Raw genomic sequence first — 17,805 nt, forward strand, 5'->3', positions numbered from 1 at the left:
TTTTCTATTTTTTCATTTATTTATTTTATTTTTTTCTTACCCTGTATTAAAGAATGAAATGAAAATCAAGGAATCAAAAGTTCCTCGAACTTACACTTTATAAACTAAGTATTACAATGAAAGGTAAAGTTTTTGGCTAATGCCTGGTTACACGTTTATACGAAAGTGATAGTGCTGAAACATAGAGCGAGATTCCTTTTGTTAAATTGTTTAAAAGCATTGCAAGAAAATAAAAAGCTAAAGACGAAAAGAAATAAAACGATTAAGTTATTTGCAAATGTCAATTAAAGAAACAAAAGAAATAAAGTTTCAATAAAATTTATTTTCTTAGTACTTTGTTGTAAACAATAAAAAAATAATATTTTTATTTACTTACGTATATTTTCATAGCCTCCGGGTGGATCACACATTTCCTCTAAAGTAATAAAATACAACTTGTAATTCTTTGATTGATTTAAAGAACAAAAAAAATATAAAGTACTGATATAAAATGAAATGAAATCTTGTAACAAATGATATTAAAACGAAATAAATGTGATCGCTTTATTGGAATCACTGGTTACCCATTGGCTTAATGTGTTTTTTTTTCTACACAGTCCTATACAAACGCCACAACATTTCAAACCATAGATTTCAGAAATTGCATTAATTGATTTTTGACCTCTTGTCATCAAATAGGCTGGATTGGTTTTCAACTCCAATCAATATACGTTTCTTAAGACGACACGAAATTCCTTTCCTTCTTTAGTATTCATATTTACATTAAAATCGCCAAGACAGTAATAATAATAATTGAATCATAAAAGGAACGCAAGAAATTCTAAAAAAAAATTATCAAACAGCAGCTGTCGCCATAGCAGCGCATGCAATGACGACGCATGCGCACTGTTTACTATTACTCTTGAACACTGTCGAAAAGTGTGATGACGTACAAATGAGGTGCACACGCCATCAAACCTAAAACGACACCCGTTTTGCCAATAGGTAATACGAATTGAAATGAGGTGCATGTCATATATATACTAGTGAATTGGAACTGTATTTTTGTAGTGGTAGACACACTACAGTACTCCCTCACCAGAATTTTATTTGCGATTGAATTCGATGAACGGATTCCACTAGTTAATTCCTTTTTTTTTTTGAGAAGCCGGAGGAGCTGTATTAAGATCACCGTACTTTTGAGTCCTGATCGTGAGAACTGTAAATTCACGTTTGTCGTTGCTCTTGTGTTGTCTTTAGCAGTTTAGTGTATACGTTGTGTATGATCGAGACTGAGTAACAAAAGTGCGAGGAAGTGGATAATGTCGCAGTCACAAGTAGCAAGTCAACTGTTTAATGTGGCCCATCCATCGAAGTAGTGTGTTTAGATCGAAGTGGGAGTTACTGTCAAGATACGCGTGTTCAAATCGAAGTGGGAAATTTTGTCAAGGTAGGCGTGTTCACATCACGTCCGGGTCACCAATGTGGGGAGAATAGATATCGACAATGTCAACCGTCATCTATGAAAAGGTACCCCTACATAGAATCGAGTTAACATGTCTTATATGTTAACTAGTTACTTAACTCTTATATGTTAACTCTTATATGTTGTCTAGTTAACAAGTGTATATACTAGTGAATTGGAATTGTATTTTTGTAGTGGCAGACACACTACACATCTATAAAATATTAGTAATTCAATTGGAATGAACACTCCCTGTTGAAGAATTTTCCAACTAAGCCAATTTTTATATTTGAAACTGTAATTGAAAAATTCGACTTTTTGCAGATGTATAAATATTCAATTGTGATCAATCTTATGTTTGTAAGGTAGATAAAAGTTGCAAGTTCTGTAGACAAAATAAAAATGAAACAGTGGCCCATATGCGCCAGTCCAGTGGTCCATACACGCACCATTTTATTTCTTAAGTAAAATATTATTTTTCATGCATGAAACGTTCTCTTGTGGCTTAATGAATACAATTTAAGCATATTTCAATTTAAATAATACCACATTTGATAAAATTTGCCTAAAATGGGTTAAGTAGGAATACCAAAGAAGCGGATAAATTGCCAATATCTGAATTCTGAAGAATTACATTAAAACACACACGCCATATCATGACTTTTTAAGTTGAAAATGACACTAATTGCTGATTTGTCTAGCTTTAACGTACCATAAAATTATAACTATTAAGGATGCGGGATTGCTTAAATCTCGAAGCTAAACTGTGAACAAAAAAGATTGATTAATCGATTTTTCACTAACCTTCATCTTCAGAATCTGCTTGATTCATTTTTCTTAATTGTAGTTCGAGAGGCTCCTGTTTCGTCACTTTTGAGTTTTCTTTGGAATTCGCTTCAATATCTCCAAGAGTATTTAATCTATCAGATTTTGCTGTAGCTTAAATAATAAGAGAATTGTAATAAATTACAGTACTAATACTAAAGTATAGTTATTACTTTATATTGTGATAAAAACACTAACTACATTAAATAAATGTATTCCTCGATAGAAATGCGGAGATGTTTAGAAATTATAGCTTATTATGCTTCTGGGGCGTTTACGTTGTTGCGCCGTTTACGCGGTTGCGTTATTTACGCTGATGCGGCGTTTACACTGGTGCGGCATTTATGATAATGTAGTGTTTAAGGAAAAGGGAAGTTCCCATAAGTTTTATTTAATTTTATATAATAAATACAAGTTGTAATTGGCAACACCTAAGGAAAAAAGTTTAAAATCGTTCCAAAGTCTAAGAAGCACCTATGAGAGTGTGTTAAGGAAACATAGATCGAGCATAGATAGAAAAGAGGAATTTAAAACTTGTTTATTTATTTCTTAGATGTTAAATAAACCTAGCCCACTAAATTAAGTTTAAGAAAAATTATCTGAATCGTATTTAGATCAAATTGCAAAATTCAAATCGACAACTAAACAGTTTTACTCTTTCCGATAGTGAAGTATTTAGCTCAAAACATGATAAAATTGATTTTTTTGTGTGGCTATTTTCGATCATTTATAACTTGTATTGTAAGAAAATATGCAAATATTTGCTAATTAAAATATTTTGTTTCAAATAAAATAAATGATGGGGCAAGTTTTCTTTACATTCTTTGATAAAGTTAGATTCAATTCAAAATGCTTTTCTGGGTAAAATTCTGCTAGGAAAACTAGTCTTCTAATAGCAGACCGGTCTGGGTCGGGGTCAGGAAACTGGCCTTGCACCAGAAAGGTTCTAGGTTCGAATCCCGTACAAGGCATGGATGTTCTGTCACTTGCTGTACTATCTGTCCTTACTGTGGGAATAACGTTGGTCCTCCTAATATCGTGCCCCTGAAAGAGTGGCCAACAGATCTTCCCATAATACGCCTGAATTGACGAAATGTCATTGAATTTCGTCTGTTCAGTTTTCAATTTTTCGTCGTCAATTCTAATTTCGTCAATTCAATTCTCAATTTTTCGTCTTCAATTCGTCAATAATGGCATTGAAAAAAAACTCTTCTTTTAATTTTTGTTTTTTTTTTTTGTAAAAAACTTTTCCTCTATTTCCAGTTCTTTTAAATTTATTTTTTATCAAAAAGAAAATACTCTATTATTAAAAAAAATATTTCTTATTATGTTGCTGCAGAATTGAAGATTTAAAAAATCTTGAGCCCATACTTCAAACTGTCCTAAAAAGCTTTTTTTTTTTTTAAGAAAACTTTATTTTTAAGTATGCTATAAAATATTTCCATGTATTGTGTTGTTATTTTGTGAAAAATCAAGACAAATTTATTTTCTGCACGAATATGCTTTGAATAATTAAACAGAATAACACATGTTGTCTAAAATTGAATTTAAAGAATGAAAAATAAAAAAAAGCAATTTCACGTACTCCTAAATCTTTCGTCTACAGTCGATAACAAAAATAAAAACACAATTTTAATGAATCAAATTTTTGTAAGAAATATTTCATGATTTTTTTTTGTCAATTTATTACTACTTTTTTTTTTTATTATTGTTAAATTTTTGCAAGAGCATTGATGAATCATTCAAACGGAATTATAAACTGCGCTCAAAAATGAATAATAGAAAGAAGTATTATCCTTAAGCTTTCTTCTGTCGCTAACAAGAAAACAATTAAATAATCAAATTGTAAAAGAAACTGCATTACGTTTTCACCTTTTATAATGTTTGTATTTCGTTTAATTTGATTTCCTACTGCAATTTTTTTTGTTCGTTAAATTTTTAAAAAAATAAATAAAGCAAGACAGCGCTTCTAACTTGTAATTTACGTGATTTCTCATAATGATTGAATTATATAAAAAATAAAACTACTTACACTCTAAAATATATACTATTAAAATACTGTTGTAATGATATGATCTTTATCGTTTTCTCCATTTGATATGTAAATATTTAAATTTTTTACCGAAATAATGGCAACAATTGGATTAACGTAAAATTAAATAAATGAATTTAGGTTATACACACCTATTTTCTTAGACGCAAATGTTGAAGATTCCACATCATGTGACATTTTTTTAAAAGTGATTGTTGAAGATTCCGCATCATGTGACATATTCTTAGATGTAAATGGTGAAGATTCCAAGTCTTGCGTTAGTTTCTTAGATGCAAATGTTGGAGATTCCACATCATGTGACATTTTTTTAAATGCGATTGTTGAAGATTCCGCATCATGTGACATATTCTGAGATGTAAATGGTGAAGATTTCAAGTCATGTGTTAGTTTCTTAGATGCAAATGTTGGAGATTCCACATAATGGGACATTTTTTTAAATGTGATTGTTGAAGATTCCGCATCATGCGACATATTCTCCGATGTGAATGTCGATGATTCCGCACCATGTGACATTTTCTTGAACGTCAGTGTTGTAGATTGTTTTGCCTGTTCTGGAAAACATTACAATTCACAGATAAATTGTGCAGATTCTTTAATCATAAGTACAAAATCCGAAAAGAATAAGTTTGGACAATGTTGCGATATTAATCTCTAAATTTTCCCTAATAATTTCATTAAGATACGTTACCATAATGTAAACTTTTTTTAACTCAAATGCAAATTATTCAGCTTGATTTTAAAGCTAACTAAAATTGTGGGCCTCACTCTGTAAATTTTTGACTCGAAACTCTCATTGTGCATTGTGCAAGATAAGAGATTGCCAATTTCTAGAACTAGATTTTTAAACTCGAATATAAAATGTATGACACGTATGTATGTATTTGTAAAGGTATGCTTACCCTCTACCATAGCTCAATATGAACTCCTCATTAATTTATGTACTTAATTAATTATATAAATAAATATAAAATTACAGAATTAATTATATGACTAATTAGATAATTAATTATGAAATAATATTTAATTAATTAATTATTAAGAAAATCATTTATCCAGTAGGGTATCAGAATTTGAGTGAAAGTAAATTTAATTAATATTTAATTTCATTGCTTTGCTTGTTATTTTAATTCATAGTTGGTTATTAAAAAAAATTCAAAAAGAAGCAAAAAACATTAGGTCTCTAAAACCACTCTGGTATTGCTGTAACAATTCAATATTTTATAGAATTCTTAATTGAAAAAAAATTATATCTTTTTTAATATAATATTTTGAAAAATTTGTTTAGAAGTAAATTCTTTAAACTGACTTATTTACTAAACAAATATTTGAGTGTCACAGCTTTTAAATGCGTTTCATAAAAAATGAAAAGAAAATTAAAACCAAAGTTTTAAATGAATATAAAAAAAAACTTTGTATTTAATATCTTAAATTGTACTTAACGAAAAGTCTCAATTCTCAAAAAAATAAATAAATAAATAAAACTTACTTTTTGATACCTTGTGATTTTCCTGTCCGTTTCGGTTAGCCTCTAATTCATCTTCTGATTTGGTATGAAAATCATTGCTAAGAAAGCTATTAATTGACTCGTTTGAAATTAAATATTCAGTGGTATATAATTCAGGAATATCAGAATTTTCTACATTAGCATTTGTAATAGTAGCAAATGTATAGCTTTTGTTGAGATTCATAACTCGGCTGCTCTGTTGGATTGAAATATCGGGAGGAGGAGATGAATCCAACCTCAAATCTGCTGGTTTAGTTAATTTTTCAGATTTCATTGGCTTCTTGCGATAAAGTACTGGACTATCAAAGGGTAACTTGATGTTCCATCGTTTTGTTGTTAACATATCTTCTTTTTCGTCTGCTTCGTTAGGAATAAACTGTTCTTGACTTTTCTTCGTTGCAACAAAATCTTTAGAATAGTTTGGCGCGTTATTGCCAGGAAACACGAATGGAAAATCCTCCTGAGTAGAAGAAGATTGTTTTGAATTCGTTGCACTATTTGTTACGGAGATACTGTCAGATGTAGAAATTTCCTTCAAATTTCGTAGCTTATCTCGGCCAGCAGGCAATTGCCTCCATCTAAATCCATCTAAATATTCCACTACCTGTGGAATATTCACAGTGGGTAATAAAGCATTCACTTCCTGTCTCAAATCTGCAACGTTTCCAAGATTTATATTTCCACTATCTTCAAAATCTACCACATAATAATCTGGAGAGTCAATCAATCCCACCATATCATAGTTACCTAAATTTTGTTGCGGTTTAAAAGAGAAATCAATGCTCAAAGTTTCAGGCTGAGCAATTGTTTCTGAAATAGAAAAATCACGAAGAACTGCATCATTTTCTTTACTTGTATTTGGCGGAATTATTCCAGTTGTTTCAATCCTGGTTTGAGATGTAGCTATCTCAGCTGTGCTAACATGACTTGAATTATCATCATTCTGTACATAAGTTGCATTGTCTAATTCCTTCACTCTCGTATCATTCGCAGTTCTCAAATTCGACGTTCTTAAATTCAAATCCTCTTTTATGTGAGGAGTAAGAACGTGATCTAAACTCATTTTTGATCTTGACTTCGGCAAAACACTGGAGTTACTTAACTCCAGTCCACTGACTAAATTGACTCCAGGCACTGGAGTTAATTTAATCGGTGGATTCGAGTGAGGAATCGTAATTTGAAAATTATTACCTTGCAGCTCATAAGGCGCATTTCCCAGTTTCAGTTTTGAATTTAAAGCCACTACTTCATCGAATGGCGACGTTGTTTTGTACAAGGTATGGGGTTGAGAAATTGCAGTATGATTGGTTTTAATGCTTTTTACATTATCTTTTGGCAGATCATTGGAAGCGTTTTCTGTGTTTGATTTTAACATCGAAACATCAGAATTTGTTTTTGCCACTGGTAGAGACAGAGAACCAGTAGTAAGAGTAGTTTCAATGGATTTTAAATTATCTTTCTCTGATTCAAAAGATGCGTTTCCGGATTTCATTCTTAATTTCAAATGCCGCATATCGTGAGAACTTATTGTTGAATTTATCATAAATTCTTCTGACAGAGCAATTTCAGCATTATTAGTTTCAAAGTTTTTTGAATGTTGTTCGCGTGTCTCATTCAGATCAATTTCTGATTCCTTTCTTAACATTGTATCTTCAGAACTTGTATCGAATGTAGGATGAGACTGAGAAATTGCAATTTGACTGGATTCAACTGTTTCTAAGTTGAACTTAGAAGTGCTTTCTGATGTCATTCCCAACTTCAAAGCAATCAGATCTTCAGGAATTACGGTAGTTATTACCAAACCTTGTTGGAACTGTATTTCTGATTGGCTGGATCCAACGCTTTCTACATTGTCGTTTGGTAAATCATTCGAAGTGATTTCTGTTCTGATTCTTAGCATCATATCATCAGAATTCGATTCGTTTGTAGGTTGAACTGTAGTGTGACTTATTTCAATATTTTTGAAATTATTTTGTTCCGAATTATAGGACTCGGTTTCTGATTTCCGTCTGAACTTCAAAGCCATTGGATCCCCAGAACTCACAGTAGTTTTTGCCGAAGCTTGTTGAGACTGAGAAATATCAGAATGACTAGATCCAACGCTTTTTATATTGTCTTTCTGCAAATTATACGAATTTCCTTCTGTTTTCATTATTAACATGATATCATCAGAATTTGTTTCCATTATAGATTCAGCTGTAGAGTGATTTGTTCCAGTATTTTTGAAATTTATTTTTTCCGAACTATAGGACGCGTTTTCTGATAACGTTCTTAACTTCAAATCTATCACGTCTTCAGATCTTTCTGTTTGCTCGAACTGAACAGTTTCAGCGCGACTAGTTTTAAAACTATTCGAATCATGTTCTTGTGTCTCAGAAGAAGCATTTTCTGACTTCATTCTCATATTCAAGCCTAATATTACGTCAGAACTTTCCGTTGTTTTTATTGTTGGCTGTTTGAATTGAAAAATATCAGGAAAGCTAGTTCCGGGGCTTTTTACATTATCCTCTCGCAAATCTTTCGAAGGGTTTCTTGACTTCTTTCTGAACATATTATCTTCAGACTTCGTATTTACCATAGGTTGAGACTGAGAAACTGTTGTAAGACTAGTTCCATTGTTTTTTAAATGATCTTTGTCTGATTTTATTGTTGACTTTAAATCTATCACATCTTCAGAATTTAGGGTTGACTTTATCATAGATTGTTTGGGCTGAATAATTTCAGTGTGATTAGTAGTAACACTTTCTAAATCTCTTTCTTGCGTTGCATTGGAAGTGCTTACTGGCTGCATTTTCAACTTCAAGTCCATCATGTCTTCGGAACTTACCGTTGTTTTTACTGGTTGTTGGAACTGAAATATTTCAGTATGGCTTGTTCCAACCATATCTGAATTATCTTCCAGAGTTTCATAAAAAGCATTTTCAGATATCATTGCTAATGTCACGTTTATCATCTCTTCTGATATTGCTGTTGAAGGTTTGAACTGAATAGCTTTAGTATGGTCTGTCTCATTAATTTTGAAATTTTCGTTTATCTCATTTGAATTGCTTTGAGATTTTTTTCTTAATTTCAAATCCACCATATCTTCCAAACTCACTGTTGTTTTCATCATGGAATGTTGAGGCTGATATTCAGTTTGACTAGTTTCAGCATGTTTTGAATTATTTTTTATAACATTTGAAATGTTTTGAGATTTTTTCCTTGAAGTTAAATCCGCCATATTTTCTGAATTCATTGTTGTTTTCCTCATGGAATGTTGGAGGTGACGTTCAACGTGACTTGCCCCGACATGTTTTAAATTATCTGTCACATTTAAAGTGCTATGAGATTTTTTTCTTAAATTCAAATCTACTGTATCATCCAAACTCACTGTCGTTTTCATCATGGAATGTTGAAGCTGATATTCAGTTTGACTATTCTCAACGTCTTCTGAACTAACCTTTGTTTTCATAATAGATTGTTGAGGGTGGTAAGTTTCAGTATGATTATTTTCTTGAGTAGTATTCGTAGTATTTTGAGATTTTTTTCTTAGCCTTAACTCCATCGTGTCTTCAGACATGACTGTTGTGTTCATCAAAGGATTGGACTGAAATATTTCAGTAAGTCCCCCCACAACATTTTTTATATTATTTTCTCGTGTTTCGTTAGAAATATTTTCGGATTTTATACCCAACTTGATACCTATTATGTCTCCAGAACTCATTGTTGTTTTTAAAATGGAATGTTGAGACTGTAATTTTTCAGTATAGCTAGTTTCAGCATTTTTAAAATTATCTTCTTTATCATGCGAAGTGATCTGGTATTTTTTTCTAAGCTTTAAATCCATCATGTTGTCAGACATTGCAGTTGGATTTACCAAGGATTTCGATTGAAAATTGTCAATCTCACCAGTTTCAAAACTGTTTGAATCTTCTTCTGTCTTATTGGGAACGTTTTCTGATTTGATTCCAAACTTCAAATCCATCCTATTTTTTGAACTCTTCGTTGCTTTCGTTAGAGATTCTTGAGACTGTGAAATTTCAATATCAGTTTCAACATTTTTTAAATTATCTTCTTGCGTTTCGTTTGAGGCTTTTTCTGATTTGATTCTAAACTTCAAATCCATCTTATTTTCAGAACTTGTCGTTGCTTTTGCCATTGGTACTTGAGACTGCGAAATTTCAGCATGAGTTTCAACATGTTCTAAATTTTCTTCCTGTGTTTCGCTTGAAACATTTTCTGATTTTATTTTTTTCTTAAAATCCATATTTTCAGAAATTGCTATCGTTCTCATTATAGGTTTAGTATGGGTAGATTGATTTCTAGCAGCTGTAGCTAAATTCATTTCTGTTCCAAACGACGTATTATCGTCTAATTTAGAAGATTCAGTTGTCTTCGGGTTGCGAAAATTTTCGTCCTGCTCATATACATTCGCAGATGATAGCTCATATCGTACTCTTGAATGATCTTCATTCATATCTGTTTTCTCAAATTTTACATCCCCTAAGTTAGATCTTTGTTTTTCAGAACTTTTTCCGATATCCGTTCTATTAGTTAGAGAATCATGAAAAGTTTCCATTTCATTAAGTTGTTGCGTGAAAACGTTTAGTTCGGTTGGTTCTGTTCTCTGTGTACTTTTAAGTTTTTGAGATAATAGTTTTATTTCATTAGTCACATTGGAATGCCTAAATCTATCCTTCCAAAAAACTTTTGTTTGAAAACTATAAGTATGGGTTGTATGCAAATCATGTGTAGTTTCAGAAATAAAATACGGCCTGGATTTCTCTATGCGTAATGAATGTAGGGTGGTCTGGTTTTCTAAATAAAAGAAAATGATGTTTCAGATATATTAATAAATATTTTAATTAATGAATACACATTTTTATATTCGAATTTGAGAGTTTGTTGTTAAAATTACTTTAGTTTATTCTAAATTTCTTAATGATGAAAACCCAAATAATCATACATCCACATTTGTTTATAAAAAAGGAAATGTTTGTGACAGACGTTCAAACCGTTAATTAAAAGTGAAAAATAAAATTTAAAAGCTTTTACTTTTATAATATATGAATAGTTCATTTTTAATTTTGCATTATTAGGTATAAAAATCTTAATTTTAGATAAAAAATAATTTTTGGTTTGGTATTTTTAGGCACAAACATTTTTATTTTGGTATTACTATGAATAAAACATTTTATTTCGATATTTTTATGTATAAATATCTTTTAGAATTAAGCTAATTAAGTTTTATTCTGGTATTACTATGTATGAAACATTTTATTTTGATATTTTTAAGTATAAATAGATATATTTCAGTATTAAGTTAATTAAATTTTATTTTGGTATTATTGAGTATAAAAATATTTATTTTGTTATTCTATTCTATTTTACAAAATAAGTGTTAATTTAAAAGAGAAATTATTTAATAAGATAAATATTTTGTCAATCCTTTTCTGACTAATTTAAATCCCAGAAGTATAAGCAAGCAACCATTTTAAAAATCGACTTGTTATTTACTTCAAAATTTTACAATTTTGTGATGAAAATGTTTTAGAACATTTTTAAGGGTTCATTAAATCATTAAAATTCTGCAAAACTCTTTCAAAAAAGATACAAACACTTATTTTTGAAAACAAATTTTTAAATTGATTTACATCATAAAAAATGAAATTAAAGGAACAATTTTAAAGATGCTCGCAAGAGAGAAATGTTTATTTTTAAGACTAATTTTCATAGTGCAAATTGTTTCAAATAGAATAATGGAATAATTATTTTTGAAATGTCAATCTGCATCATTTTATTTAAGTCCAAATTTTCACTTAATTATAATTTTCTGTCTTTTTTCGAAAGCTTAACAACTCAGAAACAAAAGGTTTTAAAAAAGGCAACGTACAGAAAATTGCAGAAAATAAAAATATTCAAGCTGTTCTCACTCATTTTTGAAAGTAATTTTTTAAAAAACTTAAAACACAAAAACACCATTGTTTCCTTACTTCAAAAAATAAGCAATTTTAAAATTGCATAGTAATAATTTTGATTAAAAATATTAAAATACATTGTCGCAAACAACAATATGATCGTAGTAAAAGACATTGTTTAATCTAATTCTATCAATTACTAATGAATTGTTAGAAGGATCCTATGAATTCTATGTCTATCCTATGAATTTGAAATATAACATAGTATTAAAAACAATGTTTTATGATGTGTTGGAAACTTTAACATGAAACAATATTTTTATGAAAAAAAGACGTTTCGCTCCGTTTTTTAAATATTTATTTAGGACTACGATTTTCCCTTAAAAATCTTAACGCTTTAGAAAAAAATATTAGATCTTAACTGGGGCAAAATATTTTTCTCAAAATATTAAAAATTCCTCTGTTGAAATTTCCTTAATAATAATAATAATATATATTTTAAAATATTTATACATTTTGTACACTATTATAAAATATTTTAGACGAACATTACTATAAAATATTTTATAATAATAATAATAATAATATATTATAAAATATTTATCACAGAAAATAAATGTTTCATGAATATTTAAATAGTTGTTTCAATAGTCTATCGTATTATTGTATGTAACACTTTTTTTTTGTTATTTTGAAAGAAATTTACAATTCGTAATTTTAAACATTTTGCCAGATACATTATTGTTTTGAAATCATTTTAATTTGTAAAATTTGTACTTTGCTATTACAATATTTTAACAGCTGCCGAACAAACTATTAGGAAATACTTTTTAACACTATTCTTTATTTATATAAATATTGGAATAAACTAAATATAATTTCTTACCCTTAAGTGAATCACTTCCGTAATCATCAGTACTGTTAATTACTTCCGAATAAGCTGCAAGTGTTACTTTTTTATCTGTAAATTCTTCATCTGGTAAAGTTTTGTATTTCAATCTTTCATCTGGTAAAGCATCATCCTGAAATTCTTCATCTGAATCATGATTTGATACTGATTTTATTTTGGTGATGCTAGGAAAAACTTCTGAAAGAAAAAAGAATGCCACTTACAAAAAAAATGGTGTAAAGTGAGTCACATCTTATTTCAATTGGTTTAAATAAATAACAAAGAAATCTTTAGTTTTGAGCGAAAAACAATCCGCAAGAGGAAGTCAAAACACGAAATTCATGTAAATTAGGATTTAAAAAGTTTTTTAAAAAAATGGTTCAAATAAAGTTTTTGCCCAAAATACAAATCAAATATAAAAAACATTTTGTAGTCGCGTTGTTTGATATGCAACTTCAAAATTTGAAATTTAAAAGAAAACTGTATTTGATTGTAAGCTTTCACTTTCAGTGTCATATTTGTGATACTTGCAGGAATCTTGTGATATTTACATGTCTATTTACAGGATATAAAAGTATTTATAGATATTTACAGGAATTGTGATATTTACAGGAAATTCAATGTTAAAAAAAGCTCTTACCTTCCACGTCTTCGTCGATAATTCTAGATTTGTACAGTTGATAATGTTCCCCATTTTCAAAAAATTCCGGTTCTGGATTAGGAAAACAAATTTATTTATAAAAATGAACAAAAATTAAAAAAAAAATTTATAGATAATTATCGATTTGTTATCATTAGAGTCCGGATTTTGATGACCTAAAAAATCTCAACTAATGCTCTTAAAAAGTGCAAAAAATGACCTTAAAAAGGGCAAAAAATGCCCTTAAAAATGCAAAAATTGCGCAAAAAATGCCTTAAATAAAGTAAAAATATTGAATTAAAATTTTTTTTGCTCTTTAAAATTATTATGAGTCATTTAAAAAATATATAGCAATGCAATACTTGTTCTACGTTCATTAAAGTTTGAAAAATTTGTTTTATATCCTAAAATAACAAAAAAAGGAAAATATATTGACACCAAAATATTTTTATTTTGTATAGAAGCTTTAATGGATATAACAACTTCCATCTTATAATATTACTAAATATCAGAATTACATTGGATTATTAAATGTTTTTTGATAATTTGAAATGTAAACTAGCGTCTCTTGTCTGAAAGTAAATTTTCATTCCTGCAGAAGCTTCTTTCAACGTCTATTGATGTTATAAGTGTGTACTTGAAAAAGACGGTCTCACTTACTGACAATTCTTCTTCAATTTGAAAAGATTTTGCTTCACCTGTTAATATTCTGCAGATTTTCTTCATTGTTTGGAAGCCAGTGAAATAATTGATAAAAAAATAATAAAAATTGGAAAAAATTAACAAAAAACTTTAAAAAATGCATTAAAATGCAAAATACGCCCCAAAATTTAAAGAAAAATGCCCTATAAATCTAAAAAAATGTTCTAAAAGACAAAAAAAAGGTCCAAAAATGCAAAAAAATGCATATGTCATCAAAATCCGGGCCTTAGTTATCATTTATTTGTTTATGTTGCTCCCATTAAAGCTTTGTTAAATTTAATCACAGTAAGAATCTTATTATCCATAGTAACTGAAACTATAGTGCAAAAACTGTGTTGTAAAATCATCCCGAATTTAATGATGAATAACCCTAAAAATTGTGGGAGAGAACACTTATTTCCAAGTTAACATCAAATCTGATGTTCATACGCAATTTAAAGGGGGTATAAAAGCTCTAAACAGCTAAAATGCAAAATGTTTACACCGAGATCCACTCTCACACCACATTTTAAATATTTCCGCTTCCCATGTTGACACGAATTTGATACGTCTGTAAATGTTTCAAATCGATTCCAACATTGCGTGAAGTTCACTGTTTTCTTCAATCATAACTTTCATTCACAGAAGTTCGCTGTTGAAATATGTATGTATATTTCAATTGTGTAATAAGGACATTTATGTTTTAATTTTTAAGTCTCTATAAACTGCATGAAATATCTTTATGATGTATAATTTCTACTTCTTTCTGCTCTGTTAAGCCTATTTGGAAATCGTCTGATTATTCTCTCTGTGTTACGCTTATGTTATATTATATATGCATCCAACACTAGTGATTCTTAATTTATATTGTCTCGTATACGTAACTTTACTGACTCTTATGCTATTTTATCTTCTCTTATTGTATTTTATCTTACTGTAAATATTAGTGTTACAGAATTTTTAGAAATGGTAACTGCTATTTTACATTAAGTAATGTAAAAGAACATTCCTGGGGTTTCACTATGCTAGGAACTGTTCTTAGTACTAGATTACTTTGGCGATAATTAGTTATCATTTTTGGCGTTAAGATGAACTTAATTTTTTTTTACAGTGTACCTCTACATCAGATAATCAAGATATTTGGCTTAGAGAAGGGCCCCCAGTTTTCTTTTAATAATGTTGTTACATAATGTTCAGTATGGTAATTAAAAATACGACTTCTTTAAAATTCGATTTCACTTAAATATTGTATTTCGCTATGTAAATTTACATTCTTTGAAATTATCTTAAATATTTTCTACCTTGCTATTCAAATTTTTTTTGAGTATTATTAAATGAGATAATAAAAATAACAAACATTAAAAATAAGTTATTTTTTTGCACGAATTATCTTAGAATAAGCAAATTTTATAATTGTGTGCAAATTTCTTTTCTATTCTCTTAAAAAGTTTATGAGATATGGCGGAATACGCAGAAAGTCAAATTAACATTAATGGGTCCAAACCTTGCACCGTTTTCCTTTTAAAACTATTGAAATCATATTTCCAACTTTACGGCTATCCCTTATATTTGGGGGTCAGAAATCCAAATCTATCTAAAAAATACTTATGTTTATGAAGAAAAAGTATGATTTTGTGTCTTATTTAGCAACTTGAAGTATCGCTTGCAGTAATTAGTTTGCATATATGAGGTCACTCCGTCGAACTATTAAGATTTAAGGCTCCTATACTATCAGAACTGACCTATCAAGCAATATTGGAGCAAACAAGTACGCAAGTTAACGTTATGTTAGTATTAATTATGTTATGTGCTTATGTTAGCTCTTTGCTCCAAAAATAAATGATAAGCCGGCCTGTCTAATTTAGGGGCTCTATTAAGATTGAGTTCTAGAACGTGAAGATCCGATCATTAGATCAGAAGTTATTCAGAATAGTCCATAGGAGTTTTCTATGTGAAGGAGAAACTAATTGCAGTAAATTTGTAAATTAATTTTTAATAGCGACAATATCGTAAACAATGAGGCATTTTCAATCAATTACAACATTTCATGATTAATTACAAAAAAATGCATCTGTCTTAATCAACAAAAAAAATATTTGAACTGTTTCATTTTGTGATAACTTCAATTTTGAAATCTAGCATCCAACATAATTGCAAAATTAAAAAAAAAAACAAAAAAAAACATCAAAACATACGATGTAAAAAGCAGGCGAAACCTGACGAAAGTGAAAAGCAGGTCGGAAACGAACTAAAACGAACAGCGTTAGCAGGCTTAAGGCTTGGCAAACTGGGGCTGAAGCGATTTAGTATAAATAAATAAACATTAGAGCCTTTGAAAATGGCTTTTAAAATCTTTAAATTAAATTTTAATTTCATTATGTTATAAATAGGACATATCCATAATATACTTACAAATAGCCAGTGAAAAAAAATTGACACACAAAGCATTATTCAACCACAACGGTAGGTGGCGCAAAAGCTTAGTCGAAGAGTTCACTTTTTTATAAGTGGGGAAAAAATTTATTAAAATTAATTTTTCATAAAGTTAAGTAAAAGCGCGAAATATGAGTGTATATTTCTTTTGGTGTGAATCCAAACTGTCATATTATTTTGATTCTTTGGTCCACAATGATCCCTTTTCTACAATACGCCATATATTCCAATGAGGCAAACCGGGTTCCAATCCCAGTCGATACGAATTCCGCATCCGGCTTGCACCGACCACAGTGCTCACGTGAAATATCATCAGTGGTAGACGGATCATGGGTTAGTGTCCTCTTGCCATCATTCTAATCGTGGGAGGTTCTCGTGGTCTTCCTCTCCATGTAACGCAAATGCGGGTTAGCTCCATCAAAAAGCCGTCCTCGAAAGCAAATTTCTCCCAATACTCGATCCAAGAGTTTCCTTGTCTTCTGGATTGGGTTCAAAATTATAAGGCTACGGAGTTGAACATTAGTAGTCGTAAACCCATAAAATTGGGTCGGCTATTCAAAGACGGTTATAAATATAAATAAATAAATACGCCATATAAGTTGTCGATATTCACTTTACCATGATTCTCCGTTTTTTTCCTCTGCTTCGACTATTTTTTTTGCTTACTTCCCCTAAATTGCAGGAGTAAACTCAACTGTTTCGCTCTTAGCTCACCTTGCACCCGCCAACTTGTGGTTGGTAAATATTGTAAAAATATATTTTTTTACTTACTTTGATTATTATCTTTGATTTAGATTCCTTTAAGGGTGACAATGTGTTGACAACAAAAAATATACTTACCCCCAAATCCTCTCATGATATTTCTTTTTCGCATTACTGAAAAGTTAAAAAAAAAAATCGAAATCATTAATCTAAATAATAAGTATTAAGTATCAATATAAACTCAATATCACAAGATTTTTTTTATACATGCAAAAATATATACCCTTCCTAAATAAAATTTAAAAAAAAAAGAGAAAAAAAGCAGATTTTTTATTTAAAATGTTCGAAAATATGTTAATAAATCAAATATTTTGTATTGTATTTTTTCGTCAATATATGTCATGTGTAATTTCGTCAATATATTTTTTCGTCAATATATTTCGTCAATTTATTCTTTCGTCAATAAATTTCGTCAATAATATATGATATCATGAATTAATTTGCTAATTACATACTTTAATAGTTATCTTTGAGTCTTTTTTAATTAACCTTCCGTTAGTCGCGCGCACCTCACAGGTGCATCCCTACTGCATTTCCACCTCCTTTGCCGTCAAAAGATTTTTCCGGGGGTCGAGCCTAATGTTATGTTCCTAACTTTGGATTACTCAAATGTCCGTGTAAAACCGACCTTAGAGCATGTCGATGGAGAGTTGGAACCGCTCAAATCACCCCTCTGG

General features: G+C 29.7%; 1 protein-coding gene across 1 annotated transcript in view; it reads right to left on the reverse strand.

Annotated features, from left to right (window-relative positions):
* LOC147809687 (uncharacterized) overlaps positions 1–17,240 on the reverse strand; it is a 67,047-nt gene extending 49,807 nt beyond the window's left edge. The window contains exons 1-7 of the mRNA XM_087162905.1: positions 17,207–17,240; positions 13,253–13,324; positions 12,610–12,810; positions 5,809–10,623; positions 4,454–4,873; positions 2,249–2,383; positions 377–415 (exon numbers count right to left, since the gene is read on the reverse strand). Coding sequence (XP_087019031.1) covers positions 377–415; positions 2,249–2,383; positions 4,454–4,873; positions 5,809–10,623; positions 12,610–12,810; positions 13,253–13,324; positions 17,207–17,240 — 5,716 coding nt within the window. The remainder of the gene's footprint in view (positions 1–376; positions 416–2,248; positions 2,384–4,453; positions 4,874–5,808; positions 10,624–12,609; positions 12,811–13,252; positions 13,325–17,206) is intronic.
* Between the last annotated feature and the right edge of the window lie 565 nt (positions 17,241–17,805).

Source organism: Parasteatoda tepidariorum, chromosome 5 (genome assembly GCF_982258835.1).
Source record: "Parasteatoda tepidariorum strain Cologne lab strain chromosome 5, Ptep-v5.0, whole genome shotgun sequence".
Lineage (NCBI taxonomy): Eukaryota > Metazoa > Arthropoda > Arachnida > Araneae > Theridiidae > Parasteatoda > Parasteatoda tepidariorum.